The sequence below is a fragment of the Loxodonta africana genome, chromosome 19 (assembly GCF_030014295.1).
Source record: "Loxodonta africana isolate mLoxAfr1 chromosome 19, mLoxAfr1.hap2, whole genome shotgun sequence".
Taxonomy (NCBI): domain Eukaryota; kingdom Metazoa; phylum Chordata; class Mammalia; order Proboscidea; family Elephantidae; genus Loxodonta; species Loxodonta africana.
Window position 1 is genome coordinate 34,498,053 of NC_087360.1, and position 20,225 is coordinate 34,518,277.

Below are 20,225 nucleotides of genomic sequence, written 5' to 3' on the forward strand. Positions count from 1 at the left end.
GAGACTGAGCATTTATCCGGTAGGGCATCAAGCCACTGCTGTGTGCCTAGTGAGACTGGGGCTGTGGAGGGACATGAGTTGGCCTGCTCTTCAGAAGACCCCACTGCAGCAGAGGACTAGGTGGAGCTGGGTCAGAGATGGCAGTAGAGTAGGGTTAGTGGGGAAACCATCAGCCTTGGGGCTGGCCAGCTTCTGTTCCCATTGTCAGAGCTTTTGTTTCTTCGACTGTTATATGTGTGTTTCACCACTTACACATCAGGGTGACAGCTAAAGACCCTATCAGGAAAGTGGTCTTTTCTGATGTATCATGTTACAGTATGTCATTGTTACTAGTATCTCCCAGCTGATGCTTGCATTGGCTAGGAACATCATTAGCTTCTGTCAACTGAATTTCTGTGACTCTCCTTGGGGCTCGTGTGTGTGCCATCAGTTCAATGTCTGATGTTGTTGAGTGCCATTGAGTCAACTCTGACTCAAGGCACCTTTATGTATAACAGAATAAAACAGTGCCCAGTCCTGTACCATCTTCATGATCTTTGATATGTTTGAGTCCGCTGTTTTGGCTATTGTGTCAGTCCATCTAATTGAGGGTTTCCCTTGTTTTTTCTGACCCTGTACTTTATCAAAAATGATGTTTGTGTCCAAGAGTAGACCTTTAATTTCCAGGCTCCTGTTTGGGCCATTGTTTTATCTGTTCCTGGTATGTCTTTTTAGAGCAGCAATCACGTAGCCCTCTCAGGCAATCTTAGTTTGAACTATTCTTGAAGATGACCACCTGAGGTGCACCTGGGCCCCAGATGGACTTCCATATACACCACATAGCCAGTGTTTACATCAAAATACCCCGTGTGTACCTCCCAAATGTGGTGGAAATCTGACTTGCTATTTTTGGGTGATGCCCAAAATAGATTATAAAAATCATATACATTAGCCAGTGTAACCCTGATTGCAAAACCAGGCAAAGACACCACAAAAAAAGAAAATTACAGACCAATAGCCCTCATAAATGTAGATGCAGAAATTCTCAACAAAATTCTAGCCAGTAGAATTCAGCATCATATAAAAAAAAAATATACCATGACCAAGTGAGATTCATACCAAGTAAGCATGGATGATTCCGCATTAGAAAATCAGCATAATCCACCACATAAATAAAAGACTCACATGATCATCTCAATCGACACAGAAAAGGCATTCGATAAAGTCCAACACCCATTCCTGATAAAAACTCTCAATAAAATACGTATAGAAGGAAAGTTCCTCAACATAATAAAGGGCATCTATTCAAAACCAACAGCTAACATCATTCTTAATGGAGAGAGGCTGAAAACATTCCCCCGAGAACAGGAACAAGACAAGGGTGCCCTTTATCACCACTCCTATTTAACATTGTGCTAGAAGTGCTAGCTAGAGCAATAAGGCAAGAAAAAGAAAGAAAAGGCATCCAAATTGGTAAGGAAGAAGTAAAACTGTCCTTATTTGTGGATGATATGATACTATACATAGAGAACCCAAAGGAGTCTACAAGAAAACTACTGGAACTAATAGAAAGATTCTGCAGAGTAGCAGGATACTAGGTGGTGTTGTTGTTGTTAGGTGCCATCGAGTCAGTTCCGACTCATAGCGACACTGTGCACAATAAAATGAAACACTGCCTGGTCCTGTGCCATCCTTACAATCGTTGTTATGCTTGAGCTCATTGTTGCACCCACGGTGTCAATCCACCTTGTTGAGGGTCTTCCTCTTTTCCGCTGACCCTGTACAGGATACTAGGTAAGCATACAAAAATCAGTTGGATTCCTATACACCAATAAAGAGAACTATGAAAAAGAAATCAGGAAAGCAATATGTCTTAGTTATTTAGTGCTGCTATAACCAAAATACCATGGGTGGATGGCTTTAACAAAGGCAAATTTATTCTCTCACAGTTTAGAGAGGCTTTCTCTCTCTGTGGACCCTGGGAGAAGGTCCTCGTCATCTTTCTTCTCCCGGTCTAGGAGCTTCTCAGTGCAGGAACCTCAGGTCCAATGGATATGCTCCACTCCCCGCACTGCTTTCTTGGTGGTATGAGGTCCCCCAACTCTCTGCTTGCTTCTCTCTTTTATATCTCAAAAGAGATTGACTTAAGACACAACCTAATCTTGTAGATTGGTCCGGCCTCATTAACATCATAGAGGCAGGATTTACAACACATAGGAACATCACAAAATACTGGGAATTATGGCCTAGCCAAGTTGACACACATTTCTGGGGGACACAGTTCAATCCATAACACAATACCATTTATAATAGCCCCTAAAATAATAAAATATTTAGGAATAAATCTAACCAGGGACATAAAAGACCTATAAAAAGAAAACTACAAAACACTACTGCAAGAAACCAAACAAGACCTACATAAATGGAAAAATATACCATGCTTATGGATAAGTAGACTCAACATTGTGAAAATGTCAATTCTACCCAAAACCATCTACAGATAATAATGCAGTTCCAATCCAGATATAAACAGCATTCTTTAACGAGATGGAAAAAACTAATTATTAACTTTATATGGAAAGGAAAGAGGCCCTAGATAAGTAAAGCACTATTGAAGAAAAGGAATAAAGTAGGAGGACTTACACTACCTGACCTCCGAGCCTACTTGTTGTGGATTAACTTATGTCCCCCCAAAAAATGTGTGTATTAACTTGGTTAGGCCATGTGTGGCTGCCTTCCATTTTGTGATTTTCCTATGTGTTATAAATCATAATCTCTGCCTGTGGTTAAAGGATTAGGGTGGGATGTAACACCCTGGCTCAGCTCACCTCCCTGCTCCAGTGTAAAGGGAGTTTCCCTGGGGTGTGATCTGCACCACCTTTTATCTCTCAAGAGGTGAATGGAAAGGGAAGCTAGCAGAGAGTGGGGACCTCATACCACCAAGAAAGCAGTGCTGGGAGCAGATGGTGTTCTTTGGACCTGAGGTTCCTGTGCTGAGATGCTCCCAGACCAAGGAAAGACTGATGACAAGGACCTTCCTCCGTAGTCAACAGAGAGAAGAAAGCCTTCCCCTGGAGCTGACACCCTGAATTCAGACTTGTAGCCTACTGGACTGTGAGAGAATAAACTTCTCTTTGTTAAAGCTAACTGCGGTATTTCTGTTATAGCAGCACTAGATGACCAAGACACTACTATACAGTTATTGTAGTCAAAACAGCCTGGTGCTGGTACAATGACAGATACATTGACCAATGGAACAGAATTGAGAACCCAGATGTAAATCCACTCACCTACGGTCACCTGATCTTCTACAAAAGCCCAAAGTCCATTAAATGGGGAAAAAAACAGCCTTTTTAACAAATGGTGCTGGCAAAACTGGATGTCCATCTGTAAAAAAAAAAAAAAGAAGAAGGACCCATACCTCACACCATACACAAAAACTAATTCAAAATGGATCAAAAACTGAAATATAAAACCAAAAACTATAAAGATCATAGGAGAAGAAAGAGGGGCAGTGCTAGAGTCCCTGATACATGGCATAAATTGGATACAAAACATAACTAATGATACACAAACACCAGAAGATAAGCTAGATGACTGGGATCTTCTAAAAATTAAACACTTATATGCTCATCAAAAGACTTCACCAAAAGAGTAAAAAGAGAGCCTCCAGACTGGGGGAAAAATTTTTTTGGCTATCACGAATCTGTCAAAGGTGTAATCTTTAAAATCTGTAGGAAAGTCCAACACCTCTACAACAAAAAGACAAGTAATTCAATATAAAAAAATGGACAAGGATGTGAACAGACACTTCACCAAAGAAGACATTCAGGTGGCTAACAGACACATGAGGAAATGCTCTCCATCAACAGCAATTAGAGAAATGCAAATCAAAATTACAATGAGATACCACCTCACCCCAACATTACCGGCACAAATCAAAAAATCAGAAAATAACAAATGTTGGAGAGGCTCTGGGGAATTTGGAACTCTTATGCACTGCTGGTGGGAATGTAAAATGGTACAACTGTTTTGGAAAACAATATAGTGCTTCCTTAAAAAGCTAAAAATAGATATACTATCCAGCAATCCCACTCCTAAGAATATATCCTAGAGAAATAAGAGCTGTCACACAAATAGACATGCACACCTATGTTCATTTCAGTATTATTCACAATAGCAAAAAGATGGAAACAACCTAAGTGCCCATCAACAGATGAATGGATAAACAAACTATGGTATATACACACAATGGAATAGTGCGCAGCGATAAAGAACAATGAATCTGTGAAACATCTCACAACGTGGATGAATCTTGAGGTCATTATGCTGAGTGAAATAAGTCAATCACAAAAGGACAAACACTGTATGAGGCCAGTACTATGAAAACTGTTGAGAAGGTTTACACACAGAAAGAAACAATCCTCGACGGTTTCAAGGGAGGGGAGCAGTGGGGAGGAAAAAACACGAAATAGACAATAGACTTTGGTAAAGGGTAAGACAGTACACAGTACTGGGGAAGTCAGCACAACTTGACCACGACAAGGTCATAGAAGTTTCACAGACACATCCACACTCCCTGAGGGACCGAATTACTGGGCCGAGGACTGTGGGGACCATGGTCTCAGGGAACATCTAGCTCAACTGGCATAACAGTTTATAAAGAAAATGTTCCACATCCTACTTTGGTAAGTAGCATCTGGGGTCTTAAAAGCTTGTGAGCTGCACAAAGGGTGTCCCACCCTGTCAGGAGCAAGGGAGAATGAAAAAAGACACAAGGGAAAGATAATTCCAAAGGACTAATGGACCACAACTACCTCGGCCTCTACCAGACTGAGCCCAGCACAACTACATGCTGCCGGCAACAACCACCAACTACTCTGATAGGGATCACAATAGAGGGTCCCAGACAGAGCTGGAGAAAAATGTAGAACAAAATTCTAGCTCACAAAAAAAGACCAGACTTACTGGTCTGACAAAGACTGGAGAAACCCCGAAAGTATGGCCCCCAGACACCCTTTTAATACAGTACCAAAGTAACTCCTGAGGTTCACCCTTCATCCAAAGGTTAGAGAGGCCCATAAAACAAAACAAGACTCAATGGGCACACCAGCTCGGGGCAAAGATGAGAAGGCAGGAGAGGACTGGAAAGCTGGTAATGAGCCCAGAATCAAGAAGGAGAGAGAGTTGACATGTCATGGGATTGGCAACCAATGTCACGAAACAGAACCATCTCTCTTTATAGGCCTCTTCTACTTCCCGGGCTCCATTGTGAACTTTAGCCAACATGCAGATGTGCACTTCAAGTACATTCAGGCTGCCTGTAACACAGGTCAGATTAAGGAGGTGGAAAGAATATGCTGAGAAGGTAACTGCTACAGGCCAGAACGTGTGAAGAACTTCCTGAAGGTGAGTGTGGCCAGGCACTGTCTCCTTCCTTGAGCTGCTCCCATGATGTCAGAATGGGAAAAACATTGACCAAACTGCACAAGAGTTGAAAAGCTGGATTTGCCTCACAGATGTTCCCTTCGTCCCCAGTGGCAGACCTCTACTCTGGTATAAAGTTCTTAGAGGAATCCACTCCTTGTTGTAAGACCCCTTTGCAGAAAGAAGCTTGAGGTTGTACTCTTACTGATCTGACATGTGAATTGAGGGAGTTTTCTGCTGCGTTGTATTTGGACAGCATCCAAGCTGTGTGGCTAGGGTGTGGTAGACAAATGGACCTCTTAGTGCTAGTAACTTAAAGAACAAGAAGTGTACTTCTTTCTAACGTGACAACCCTCACTGAATGTTGAGGTCAGTGTTGGCCTTTGCTGTCACAGTCTTCAAGGAACAGGCCGATGGCTGCTTTACCATCTTCAACACATCACCCCAAATATTGTCTTTCCAGGCAACTGGAAGAAGGCAAGAGAACAGAGAAGCAGGTGTGGGTGTTTTTTATGAGTGAGGTCTGGAAGTGGCGAACAACACCTCAATTCACGTTCCACCGAAACCCAGGTCACACCTAAAACTACAAGGAAGTCTAGAAAATGCAGTCTAGGTATAGGCCCAAATAAGGGGAAAAATGATTGCATGAACTGCTGGCCGTCCTTCCAAAGTGCATTCTGTATGGCAGGCATCCCACCTGTACCAACAGGCTGATGTGTCCATGAAATGTAGCTGCTTGTCTGAAAAGCCAGCCTTTCCGAGCAGACATGCTGTTCTTGAGAGCGGCCCACTCTCTGCTACCTGGTCTGGGTCACATTAGTGGACAATGAGCTGTTTGTCTTAACCCAGATTTATCTTGAACATTTTTGCAATGTTATTGCCAAATTTAGCTGTTTTTTTTCTTTAGTCGAATACTGTATTCCTAAAGTGATAACATATCTGCAGCGAGCTCTCATTCCAGGTCACCTGTGGGATCATTCTGTTTTAGAAGTAGTCAAGTCCCTGTGCTGATTCATGACCCCTGAGGTCTAGCTCTGTGAGGTCATCACTGCCTAGCTTATTCTATGCTTTCCGGTACATAGAACGCCAAACTCACAGACCAGCTTCCTGTTATCATTGTGTATGATCAGTTCAGCTTTGTCCACAACCTTGTCCTTTACTTATACTGCACCAACCTGCAGAAGTACATTGAGATTTACGTTCAGAAGGTGCTGCTGGGATAGTCATTGCCAGCTTCACAGGGATGATGCCCGGCTGCCTCCATGCCTTGGTCGGTGGTAATAGTCTATACTTGAGAGGCTGCCTCTGATTTTGAACAACATTTCAGAGACTGTCAGTTTGAAGGGAGCCTTTTCAGGTCATTGTCCACACTGCACAAACCCTGGGAGACTGGTAGTGATGACCTGTGTCTACAGCACTGAAGTTGCCACCTTGACTATTCTAGGTCAACCCTAGCTGGATACCAGCTGTGGTTGGAGGGCTGTTGGATGTGGATTGTTCTGAGGAAATCATTAAAAATCTAATTATGGTAGTTAGAGGACAGTTTTCTACTGATGAGCTAGTGGCCGAAGTAGAAAAAAGAAACAGGTAAGGTATCTTAACTTCATATTTTCCCTTGCCCCTGGATTCTCGTGTCCATTGTTAAGTCTCTGCCAGATTCTCCACAATGTCTTAGTGATTGGCTGCCCAGCCTCAGGACTGTCTCATGGCTGGCCTTTCTTGTGCCAAATCTTAGATCTAGTATTGAGTTACTTGCTATTGGCACTGAAGACCTGTGGGAAAAGAAACTTAACAATTGAAATCAATTTGGAAACCAGTTCTGTCTTTGTCTCTAGAGCATCCTAAGGTTAATGGAATGAGAGGTGGGATTTTTTGTTTTTCTAAGAAGCAACCTGGAGAGCCCAAGGATTGCCCTGGATATTTCTGGTATTAGCATTGTGACTTTTATGGTGCTTTTCCTTCTTTCAAAGGCTAAAATTGTTACTGCCATGGTTGGAGTCCTGGATTCATGAAGGCTTTGACGAGCCTGCAACTCACAATGCACTGGCAAAAATCTACATCGACAGCAACAACAGCCCAGAGTGATTCTTGAGAGAGAATGCCTTCTACAACAGCAGCATGGTGCACTGGTACTGTGAGAAGCGGGATGCACATCTGGTCTGTGTTGCCTACAAGTGGGGACAGTGTGACCATGAGCTTATCCAGGTGAGCAACAGATACAACTTAGCTGCTGGGTGTTGCTCTGACCTCATGTGCAGTGCTTCAGATGTGTGCAGTGCGGGGGCTGCTCAGGGCTCTCTCTGAGCCTGACACTGGTGGGTCACGAGGTCCTTTTCATACACTGGATTTCCTTATAATTTTGACACTTTGTTTCTGACCTGCTTATGCCCTATTTGTATATGTTATTATCTACGCACTTTATATGCCGTGAATCTGACCTGGCACTCCTCTGCGTACAATCCTCAGTGTTACCTGGTGTCTTGCGGGTGACAGTGAACTCCTTAGCCTGACTTGTGCGTTCTTCTGTGGACCTCCACCTTCTACCCCCTGCCGATCTGTCCAGCCTCCCCCTCTTGACACTGCACCCTGAATAGCCTGCTCTTCTCTGGATACTTCCTGTTCTGTATTTCTTTGCACATCCTGCTCCTTTTCTTGGAATTGTCCTCTGTAGGCGTACATCACCAGCTCTTTCCAGCCAGTGTAACACTTGCTGGTTCCTCCTGGTGAAACATTCACCCAGGTCTCCTCCTCACCGCTGCCCTGGCTTGGTTGAACCGTAGGAACTGTTAATACTTAACATTTTGACCAAAAAACCAGAAATCTCATGTAGTTGAACCTAATGTTTATTTGACTGTAAGCTTTTTGTAGGTCTGTTTGTCCCCAGCCTTTCAGAGTATCTGACAGTAAGTTCTACCAAACTTTCAGAGAAGAATTAACACCACTACTACTAAAGGCATTTCAGAGCATAGAAACGGACGGAATATTCCCAAACTCATTTTATGAAGCCAACATTTCACTGATACCAAAACCAGGTAAAGACACTATAGAAAAAGAAAATTACAGACCTTATATCCCTTGTAAACTTAGATGCAAAAACCCTCAACAAAATTCTAGCCAATAGAATTCAACAACATATCAAAAAAATAATTCACCATGACCAAGTGGGTTTCATACCAAGTATGCAGGGATGGTTCAACATTAGAAAAGCAATCAATGTAATCCATCATATAAATAAAACAAAAGAACCACATGATTTTATCAATTGATGCAGAAAAGGCATTTGACAAAGTTCAACATCCATTCATGATAAAAACTCTCAGCAAAATAGGAACAGAAGGAAAATTCCTCAACACAATAAAGGGCATTTATACAAAGCCAACAGCCAACATCATCCTAAATGGAGAGAGCCTGAAAGCATTCCCCTTGTGATGAGGAACCAGACAAGGATGCCCTTTATCACCGCTTTTATTCAACATTGTGCTGGAAGTCCTAGCCAGAGCAATTAGGCTAGACAAAGAAATAAAGGGCATCCAGATTGGCAAGGAAGAGTAAAGTTATCTCTATTTGCAGATGACATGATCTTATACACAGAAAACCCTAAGGAATCCTCAAGAAAACTACTGAAACTAATAGAAGAGTTCAGCGGAGTATCGGGATACAAGATAAAGATACAAATTCAGTTGGATTCCTCTACACCAACAAAAAGAACATCGAAGAGGAAAACACCAAATCAATACCATTTACAGTAGCCCCCAAGAAGATAAAATACTTAGGAATAAATCTTACCAGAGATGTAAAAGACTTATACAAGGAAAACTACAATACACTCATGCATGAAACCAAAAGAGACCTACATAAGTGGAAAAACATACCTTGCTCATGGATAGGAAGGCTTAACATTGTAAAAACGTCTATTTCACCAAAAGCCATCTATACATACAATGCAATTCCCATCCAGATTCCAATGACATTTTTTAATGAGATGGAGAAACAAATCACAAATTTAATTTGGAAGGGAAAGAGGCCCCAGATAAGTAAAGCATTACTGAAAAGAACAAAGTGGGAGGCCTCACTCTACCTGATTTTAGAACCTATTATACCGCCACAGTAGTCAAAACAGAGTATCTGACAGTGTGGTATAACAGAGTACCTGGGGTAGGAATGTGTGTGCAAAAGGTGGAGAGTTGAACATGAGAGCGCTTTAGCGATTTCTCTCTCTAGTTTTTGGACACTGACCACAGAAGTAACAAGGCTGTGTGGACGTGGTCTCTCACCTATGGGGCTATGCAGCTCTAGGGGAACCGATTTTTTTTTAAACTGGGACTTTAGTTAGTTCAGTATTTGACAACTTTGACTTAATTTGCCTCCTTTTTATTAAATTGCAGTTAAATGGCCTCTTCAGCATCTTAGCAGTGGTCTGTACGTTAAGGCAATGCTTTCATTTTAGCCAAGGCAGAGTTTAGATAGGAAAGAAACACTCCTTTTAGATCCACTTTGTCAGAAAGAGAGCTGCAATGCGATTTCAGATCCAGGGCACATGTATGACTAATGTCACATCAGCTTGTCCCAGCCTTCTGCTGTATAGACTTAAATGACCTGCATTCACAGACATGCACGCACGCATCATTTCACCTTGTGCCTGGCATCTGGTGATAGAAGAATGAGTGCCCCAGGACTTAGCAAATGCCTCTGTGCAGACATGGACCAGTAACGTGAAGTTTGTTTCCAAGAGACCAAAGAAACAGGCAGTCAACTTCAGGGCGGCAGCAAAGAATTTTATTAGGGAGACTTACAGTCAAGACAAGTCCTGTGTGGCCACAGGACCAAAGCAGATCTCTGTGCCCCACAGTGGGAGGGTAGAGGTTTTATAGTGGTGGTGGACTATAGTGGCTACATACCAGGGACTTACATAAAGATGACTTAGCAAACCGTAGTGAACTAGCCGACTATATGAGGGCACTCATGTTCGACCTCACAGAGCCTGTTTCCACATCAGTCCACCTCTCAAAGCCAGTTCTTAACAATCCAGCATGATCTCCCTCCCTCTTGTGCCATAGTACAAGAGACCCTGTTCCCTGCCTACCGAGAACAGATATAAAAGTAGAACAGCCAGGTGCTACATGGTGCTTGCGCATGTGCAAGAGACAAAGAAAGTTACTGTGTACCCAAAACAGGGAAGGGATTCTCTGATAAGGAGAAGGAACAGGGAGAGAGAAAGCAACCCAATTCCCAGAGAATGCTCTGGGCCCAAGGCCTTTACTTAGGCAGCCTAGGTGGGAGGCATAGAGGCAGACCATTCTCCCAGCAGTCCACCCCCTGACTCCCATCAAGGTGCCATAAAAAGAAGCAGAGCAGTACCAAGTCCTGGTATGCCCATCACCTATTTTGGACATTGAGCTGCATGTCCGTGGTTTGGTGCATAACGCTGGTGGATGTTATATCTGTGCATCATTTGAGGGAGCATTTAATGAGGGCAATTAGTAGGGCTGTCCCCAGCAGATTGATTAGGACTGCTTGGAGGAGAGATTCCAACCAGCCACTCAGCTGTGGCTTAATCCCAGCCATCTGAATAGATCAAAGGGCTGTATTTGTCCAGTCTTATGTATGTTCAACATGTCCTGATTCATTTATGTAAAAACAGCATATGTCTCCCAACAAGGTACATTATATGAACAATATACATTTCAGTACAAGTAATACAAAAGCTCCCTTTTTCAGCACAACTGAACAAGGTATTACCATTGCCATACCAGGCTAATTCAGACTTGGTGTAGTCAGTCAATATACATTCATGTCCAGAGTAATATCAAACTCAGTCTTAAAAGTACTGTTCTCATAGTCAAACCATCTAGTCCTGTGCCGTTTACATTTTCAACACAGAGAAATTTCCCTCTAAAGTTGGAGCATTCTCCACCGGCAGCTCCCATATTTCAAAAAAATGTTTTCCACAAGTAGTGGAGTCAACTTACATGATCTCCTCAGTATGCCAGGTTACACATTCAGTTGGTCCGCGAGGTATCCTCGTTGTTAACAAATCAGCTGGAACAGTATGGGGAGATGACTTACCATCTTGGTTCACATTTTGACAGACGCAACTGTTGGTCTGATTGGTAGCTCTAGCAAAAGCCTGTTCGGGGCCCATGGATGAGGGGCCTATCCATCATTGTGAGATAATCTGGGAAGAAAAAGAGACAGCATTGACAATTCCCCCCTCACCTCCCCTGTCTCCCATGGGACTTGAGTTGAGGGTTGCCTGGGTATAGCTACCCAAGCTGTCTGTCCTAATAACCTCTGTGGGAACCCAGGTCTTTTGTCAGGAATAGTTGTATACAGAAGAAACACATTTTCTAAAATAGTTTGATCAAACATACGGTGCAAGTAAGAAATGCCCTTGCAGGGAACTTCTGCATTGAGACCCCAGACTGTCTGCCTGAGATTTGTAGTTCAGGCTAGGGTTGTCTTGTCCCCTTCCATCAGCCATTTGTTTAAGCCTATCCATTGAAATCCTCAATCACACCTATGGCCTGGGAGTGATACACAGCATGAAGAGTTCATTCAAGATCCAGTGGAAACCTCTGTATAGGATAAGAAGCCCTGATATGATGTACCTGCTGAGAACACCCTGGTCTGTTGACTTGAGAATCTGTCCCTGGGCAGGTTTTAGCCTTGGCCACGGTCTTGTAGGCAGGTCAACTTCTCTGATGACAGTGGCAGTCCATGTGTGTAGGCCCAGTCTAGAATGGTGTGTGAATGTCCATGGGCCGTCCTCTCTCAATCCAGGAGGTGGTCGATTGCATATCTCTTTGTAGGAGAGGATGCTTCAGTCTTTGTAGTCATTTGGCAAGGGTGGTCTGCTCATTGGTTATTTTCCCCTTTCAGCATAGGGGCCTTTCTGGTGACCACCCACACAAGTAACAAAAACTTATCATGAGGAAAACTGATTTTTATCTTGATGTCTTATCCCCATAGGAGCTTGCTTTATAAGTCGATCTGAGGGTTGTCAGTGGCCAGATTGAATGGCCTGGCTATTAACTTATAGCCCATGTCACAGTTGCCGTGTGCCCCTCTAAAGTGGCCCTAACTGCAGCATTCCCATCAGGGCTTGGAGGCAAAAGCTTACAGAAGCATACATTAATACATCAACATCATCAAAACGTATAAAAGGGGTTTGTAGGGGCCCCGAAGAGACTTATCTATGGTCAGGCTTGGGCAAAGGTTTCAGTGATGGTGACCTCAAACCCGAAAGTTTTCTCATTTTGGTGCCAGCTGTTATAAGTATCACAGTCACCTGTGCAATGGTATTCAAAAACCCAAGACGTACAATTATTTTCATTTCTTAATTGAACTTTAATTGTAACATAAGGGCTTTGGTCCTCCCTGGTGACAGAGGGACTTAGGCTTAATCCTCAGTGCTAATTATTTGTGAAAGTCAGAAGATCTGGGCAAAGTTGGCAGAGCCCTCCGTCATTTCCGGAGCCACGCCTCCACTATACCAAGCAGAAGCATGGGATGGGTTGAGCCCAGTTGCCTGGTAACATGGAGGCGGTCCTTCCTATTTTAGTTTTCCCCTTACTGGTGCATCTGTGACTATGTTGCTGCTCAATTACCTTGGCAGGGGTAAGTTATCAGAGAATTCCAGAGAGGGCCTCTGAGGTCTCTTCAAGGCCGCTCAACACAAGCTATCTTGAAGGCCTTTTTACTTTTTTTTTCTCCTGCTGCTTTAACTCTTGCTTTGCACTGGGTGTTACAGGATGTTTTCAGCACCAGGGACCTGCTTAGCCCCTCCAGCTATTTCTGGCACCGTTATTGGAGGGTTTTTGTTACCGCAAATCACAGGTTTGAGCCATCTGCCGCAAAGCCAATACTGAGACAGGAGGAAGTAAGCAGTAAGAGGGCTTTATTGAATACCGTCATTCAAGAGACAGAGGGGGTTAAATTTCTCCCAAATTCTGTCTGATTCTAAAGAGCTAGTGGGAGAGTTTTAGAGGGGGAAAGTCAGGGTTACCTAATGTTTTGAGCACGTAGTCCACAGATGGTCTTATACATCAGAAAACAACTACAAGAAACTCTTTATTAAACTAAAGATATGCCTGTAAGACATCTGGACTCTACTCAGTATGTTTGTAACAGGCTGAAAAAACTCACATAAGAATCTCTCGGCTAGTGGAACTGCTCTGTCAAGTCTACTGTGGCTGAAATAGGGAGCAAGAAGGAAAGTTGTAGATTAAAAATGTCAGGAGGCTTCTCTAGCTGCCATCTTATAGGCTGAAGGCCATTTCTCAAAAGAACAAAGAAGAGAAGAGAGACCAAGGCCACAGGAGCTGAGAGAGCTCCACACCCCTTTGGAAGAGACCAGTGCAGCTGGTGCAATAAAAAAATGTTTTTAGAGATTACTTAAAGCATCATTATGGTGTCAGTTATGTCAAGTTCTCAATCATCCATTGTGAATAGGAGAAAACACGTTACAAGGTATTAGGGCATCTGTTAAAAGCAGAACAGGCTCTTCAGCCATATCTTGAACAGGACCTGCGCCATTTTCTAAAGACTAGAGATGAATCACAGCTTATACAGCTATACTAAAACAAACAAGAAAATATATTCTCTCTAATATTAAAACACTAGAGAAAAACTATTTTCTCTACTTCCCTTTGAGCAATGGCTAGGGGATTGTTCCCCTAGCCCTTGAATTTCCCATCTTTACAAACTGGCAGGCAAGTGTTTCTATTTTTCGTCCTGGCCACACACAGCTGCCAAACATCCCTTTCCAACTGTAACTCTTCCTGCAAAGCTCTTACATGTGCTTCAGCAGCCAGCTGGGCTTCCGTGGCCAGCTGAACAGCCCAGAGGGCATCCACGGCTGCTACTGCTCTCCCAGCTTCTTTTCCATACTTATGAAGGTGCACATCTGCCCACAGCCAGACTATACCTCTTGGCATTTTGGGGTGTCCCCATACTAATGCAGTGGTCTGCAAACATCAAGCATACAGGCCAGACCGCCTCACATGGAAGTTGCTGGCCAACCTAGGATTTCTCCCACAGAGGCCTTATTTCCACTCGCATTTCCTTGGCCTCCTGGCTGGCTCACCAATTGTCCAGGCATGGACCAGTAACATGAAACTTGCCTCTAAAAATGGAGGGTGCTGAGAGACTGAAGAAAGAGGTGGGCAACTCCAGGGTGGCAGCAAAGGATTTATTATGGAGACTTACAGACGAGGCATGTAAGGGCAGCCACAGAACGCAAAGCAGATCTCCACAGCCCACAGTGGGGGGCAGAGATTTTACAGTGGCGGTGGACAGTAGTGGCTGCATGCCAGGGACTTACATGAGGATGACTTAGCAAACTGTAGCGACTAGCAGGCCGCAGCAGGGCGCTAACGTTTGCCCTTGCAAAGCCTGTCAGCCTCACAAATTGGAATTTCCACTGGACAGTTGGTGTGGTAAAATGAGTCCCTTTACGTAGTCTTTTGCTTTGGTTCTTTGGAAAAACAGCTTGACAGATTTTTCCTCGAAGGCCTGAGGAGTTGCTTTTGCCCTAGTTTTCTACCCCAGAGGGCTTGTTACATTTCCTGAGTAAGCTGTAAACAACTTGGTTTGATACTTTTTATCTTGAGGGGGCCAATAGGAGCCTGTCCTGAGGGGGCCAAGAGGAGGCCTGTCCTCAGGGGGCTAAGAGGAAACTCACACAACCAAGAGGGGGCATGCATTGCAGAGAGAAGGCCCTGCTTCCTTGCAGGACGAAGAAAGCTGTCCTGCACTGACGGAGGGAAACTGCCTACATGCTTCCTGATTCTGATCCTGATCCTGATCCTGATGAGTTGTAGCATGTTGATGCTGATCCCAAGTTGTACCCTGCTCACGCACTATAGCTGCAGAACAACACGTCCTGCTCAACTACGTCATTACTGTAGGACGGCACTCCAAATCTGCATAGTGCTGATTTCTAGGTAGCCAGGCGACCATTAGAAAAAGTGTACCAATAACTAATATGGATTGCTCCATAAACATGACGTCCTTCCAATCAGCCTTAACACACATTGCACACGGAAAGTAGCTTTTACTAGCTATAGGAGTCAGTGCACAACAGGAAAAATCCCGAGTAGTTGGTCCTTTGGAAAGGGTCCCACACAGTGTCAATCAAAGCATATTTTAAAGATTATAGGCCTTGGAATGTTGCAGTGTATATGCTGCTTTATATACCAGTTCTAAGCTATTCTGATAACACTTTGGAGCTGGATTATCCAGTATGGGAGCCACTAGCTACATGTATTTAATCAAAATTAAATAAAATTTAAAATTTAGTTTTTCTGTCTCATACCACATTTCAAGTGCTCAGTAACCCTCTATGGCTAGTAGTAGCCATAATGGCTAGCACAGATAGAGAACTGCATGAGCTAGGAAATTTGCAGTCAACAATCCTATCCTGCTCACCATGCCAATTGTGCAAACCAGTCCGGGGAGATTAAGATCACCCACCTCTGATGCCAAATTGTGTGGTAGATAACATATCCCATTCTATGCACATTGTTTGAAAATCTTCTCTTCCCTTCCCTCACTGGTTCAGACACCAACTGCCCATGCAGTCCTTCTTTCCCATTCTAGGCCACCTGGGGCTCATCCATCTCATCCCCAGCCAACTGAAGCTCAGTCATCTTATCCCTGGCCACCCAGGGATAGGTCAGTGGGTACTAGCCGCAAGCACAGGGGTCTATACAACTCCCTACATTTCAGACCAGGCAGCACCACTACTTCCTTTAGGTCCAGTAATTCACTGTAATGACTCACAGAACTCACCAAAACACCACACCTGCCATAGCAACTTTAATATGACAGAGAAGGACATAAAGAAAGAAATGCATAGGGCGAGATCCAGGAGTGGTCCCAGCGTAGAACCTCAGCATCTCAAGGGGACACACCCTCTCAAAAACAGATGTTCACTCTCACCAACCAGGACATTCTTCAGCCAGCAACTACACCATGACATTTCTCAGCTGGCACCGCTTCTCAGTCTGGACTTTTGACTTTTTTTTTCTGTTAGCACCACTCTAATTAAGACCTTGAACAGCTCTCTCTCTCACCCCCTACCCCTCCCCACCCCCCCACCCCCTGTCCCCAGGCTCCACTGCTGCCTCCGCCTGTGGGCTGGGAACTGTCAGCACTTATGTGGTCCAGGCACCACCTTACACTCTCTCTCCCCAGCACCACTGTCCACCAGCCCAGCTTTTAACGACTGCAGCTCTGCCTACATACGGCTCTGCTTACCTCTGCTCCTGCAAAGCTCTGTATACCTCTGCTTCTGTACAGCTGTGGTTTTCCCAACACAGCTCCTAACCAGGTTTCCAGTGCAAGGCTTTCATGTATGTCCAACACCATCCCTCACAGCTCTCTTCAACCTCAAAGTCCTATCTGAGCCTCCCTTTTCTAGGATTTTTATAAGGCAGGCCTTCTTGTCAATTACAAAGGGGATCTTATCAGTTACCCTGGGGAGATCTTTGTCAGTTACCAGATGGAGCTTTCTAGCCAGACTAAAGTAACAGACCCTCAGGGGAAATCAACTTGGAAAGTCTCCTAAGGTCAATGTCTAAAAACCAAGGGCAAAAGTAACAAACCCTCAAGGGCCTTAAGGAACCAAGACCAAAAGAACATAATTGGTTTTTGCAAGGTGATTCTACACCTCACAAGAACATTTCCATCATTGCACAAAGCTCTACTACTCAGTGCTGCTTTAGTGCAACAATTAGGTTAATGTGGTGCGGAGATGTGTGGTACATCAACTCTAAGTTGTTGTAAACTTAGAAGTGGGCATTTAGGGGTAATCTGTAGCTCTGGGGACTGTTACGTTAACTCTTCAGGATGCTGTTTGTCCCATGTCACAGGACTGTGACTCTTCTCCAAACATGTACTGGGACAAAAGGAACTAATTGAGGGCATGTCCTCCCAAACAGTTCCCATTTGGTTTGCTGCTTATGCTGTACACACATACATGTGTTCATTTCAGGTTTGCAATGAGAATTCTGTGTTCAAAAGTGAGGCCTGTTACCTGGTGCGCAGGAAGGATGCGGAGCTCTGGGATCGTGTGCTTGAGGAGACCAACCTGTGCAGGAGACAGACAGCTCATTGACTAGGTGAGGTGCTGAAACACGGGATCTGTGTGTTCCTGTCCTCTGCCCTCTCATCGTTGTGCGGTTCAGTTGACTGGTTTAATCGTTAAATCTAAAACATTAAGTGCGTGACTTAACAGATCTTTTGTACCTTATATTCTCCACTTCTCTCTAAAAGTAGCTTATATAACAGTGGTTTGGATTCCCAAGGGTGAGCTGGTTATTAGTTAAGGGCAGAGAGTTGGGCCTTATAATCTGTTTTAGCCCAAGTAAAAGAATATATGATGGCATGCCTATGTGCTCAGTTCTTAATTTTTTTCCAGCTCAGCCCCCCATTGAAAAGTCAAGTGGCTCCCGAGGTTGTTTTAGCAGCCTTTCCTTTACTCAGGAACTCCTGGTGCCCCTGTGATTCTCCAGTCTTTACTCAAGTGCCACTTTAGAGCTGGAACTTAGTGCTGGGGCCAGGGGGTCCTTACTAGGTTTGGCCTGGCCAAGTGGGAGTCTCTCTCTCAACCTACTGTGCTCTCTGAAGCTCTGTGGAAGATGTCTGCCTCCTGTCCCATCCTCTCAAACATGAGTACATATTCCCTTTGTTGTCCTCAGCACTGTCCTCTCTGTTATTGGATGTACTGTTTAGAGGTAGGGTGAATCTAGTGTGGGAATTTTGCCCTCAAACAAGACCCTGGTCCATTAAGTGGGCTTCAGTCCTGAGCATGTGATCACTTAAAGTGTCTTCATCTTTTGTATGTATTGCCAAACTGTGAGCCTATTTTTTAACCTTGTTGTTGTTGTTGTTAGGTGCCGTGGAGTCAGCTCCGACTCATAGCGACTCTTTACACAACAGAACAAAACACTGCCCGGTCCTGCGCCATCCTTACAATCATTGTTATGCTTGAGCCCATTATTGCAGCCACCGTGTCAGTCCACCCCATTGAGGGTCTTCCTCTTTTCCACTGACCCTGTACTTTGCCAAGCATGATGTCCTTCTCCAGGGACTGATGGCTCCTGACAGCATGTCCAAAGTATGTAAGATGCAGTCTCGCCATCCTTGCCTCTAAGGAGCATTCTGGTTTCACTTCGTCCAAGACAGATTTATTCATTCTTCTGGCAGTCCATGGTATATTCAACATTCTTCGCCAACACCACAATTCAAAGCCATCAATTCTTCTTCGGTCTTCTTATTCATTGCCTAGCTTTCACATGCATATGATGTGATTAAAAATACCATGGCTTGGGTCAGGCGCACCTTAGTCTTCAGGGTGACACCTCTGCTCTTCAACACTTTAAAGAGGTCCTTTGCAGCAGATTTACCCAATGCAATGTGTCTTTTGATTTCTTGACTGCTGTTTCCATGGATGTTGGTTGTGGATCCAAGTAAATGAAATCCTTGACAACTTCAATCTTTTCTCCATTTATCATGATGTTGCTTATTGGTCCAAGTTGTGAGGATTTTTGTTTTCTTTATGTTGAGGTGCAATCCATACTGAAGGCTGTGGTCTTTGATCTTCATTAGTAAGTGCTTCAAGTCCTCTTCACTTCCAGCAAGCAAGGTTGTGTTATCTGCATAATGCCGGTTGTTAGTGAGTTTTCCTCCAATCCTGATGCCCCATTCTTCATATAGTACAGCTTCTCGTATTATTTGCTCAGGATACAGATTGAATAGGTATGGTGAAAGAATACAACCCTGATGCACACCTTTCCTGACTTTAAACCAATCAGTATCCCCTTGTTCTGTCGAAACAACTGCCTCTTGATCTATGTAAAGGTTCCTCATGAGCACAATTAAGTGTTCTGGAATTCCCATTTTTCGCAACGCTATCCATAATTTGTTATGATCCACACAGTCAAATGCCTTTGCGTAGTCAATAAAACACAGATAAACATCCTTCTGGTATTCTCTGCTTTCAGCCAGGATCCATCTGACATCAGCAGATGGTTCCACATCCTCTTCTGAAACTGGCCTGAATTTCTGGCAGTTCCCTGTTGATATACTGTTGCAGCCGTTTTTGAATGATCTTCAGCAAAAGTTTGCTTGCGTGTGATATTTATGATATTGTTCTATAATTTCCACATTCAGTTGGATCACCTGTCCTGGGAATAGGCATAAATATGGATCTCTTCCAATCAGTTGGCCAGGAAGCTATCTTCCGTATTTCTTGGCATAGATGAGTGAGCACCTCCAGCACTGCATCCATTTGTTGAAACACCTCAATTGATATTCCATCGATTCCTGGAGCCTTGTTTTTCACCAATGCCTTCAGAGCGGCTTGGACTTCTTCCTTCAGTACCATCAGTTCCTGATCATGTGCTACTTCTTGAAATGGTTGAACATCAACTAATTCTTTTCGGTATAATGACTCTGTGTATTCCTTCCATCTTCTTTTGGTGCTTCTGGCATCATTTAGTATTTTCCTCATGGAATCCTTCACTATTGCAACTTGAGGCTTGAATTTTTTCTTCAATTCTTTCAGCTTGAGAAACACCGTGTATGTTCTTCCCTTTTGGTTTTCCATTTCCATCCAGCTCTTTGAACATGTCATTATAATACTTTGTCTTCTTGAGCTGCCCTTTGAAATCTTCTGTTCAGTTCTTTTACTTCATCAATTCTTCCTTTTACTTTAGCTGCTCGACATTAGAGAGCAAGTTTGAGAGTCTCCTCCGACATCCATCTTGGTCTTTTTTCTTTCTTTTCTGTCTCTTCAATAACCTCTTGCTTTCTTC

At 43.8% G+C, this 20,225-nt stretch overlaps 1 protein-coding gene across 1 annotated transcript in view; it reads left to right on the forward strand.

Annotated features, from left to right (window-relative positions):
- The window catches only part of CLTCL1 (clathrin heavy chain like 1), a gene marked incomplete at its 5' end in the record, with an annotated part of 157,252 nt that overhangs the window by 80,311 nt on the left and 56,716 nt on the right, over positions 1-20,225 (forward strand). Inside the window, 5 exon segments of the mRNA XM_064271932.1 lie at positions 5,225-5,388; positions 6,489-6,614; positions 6,851-6,993; positions 7,377-7,611; positions 17,402-17,533. Of these exon segments, the coding sequence (XP_064128002.1) occupies positions 5,225-5,388; positions 6,489-6,614; positions 6,851-6,993; positions 7,377-7,611; positions 17,402-17,533 (800 nt within the window).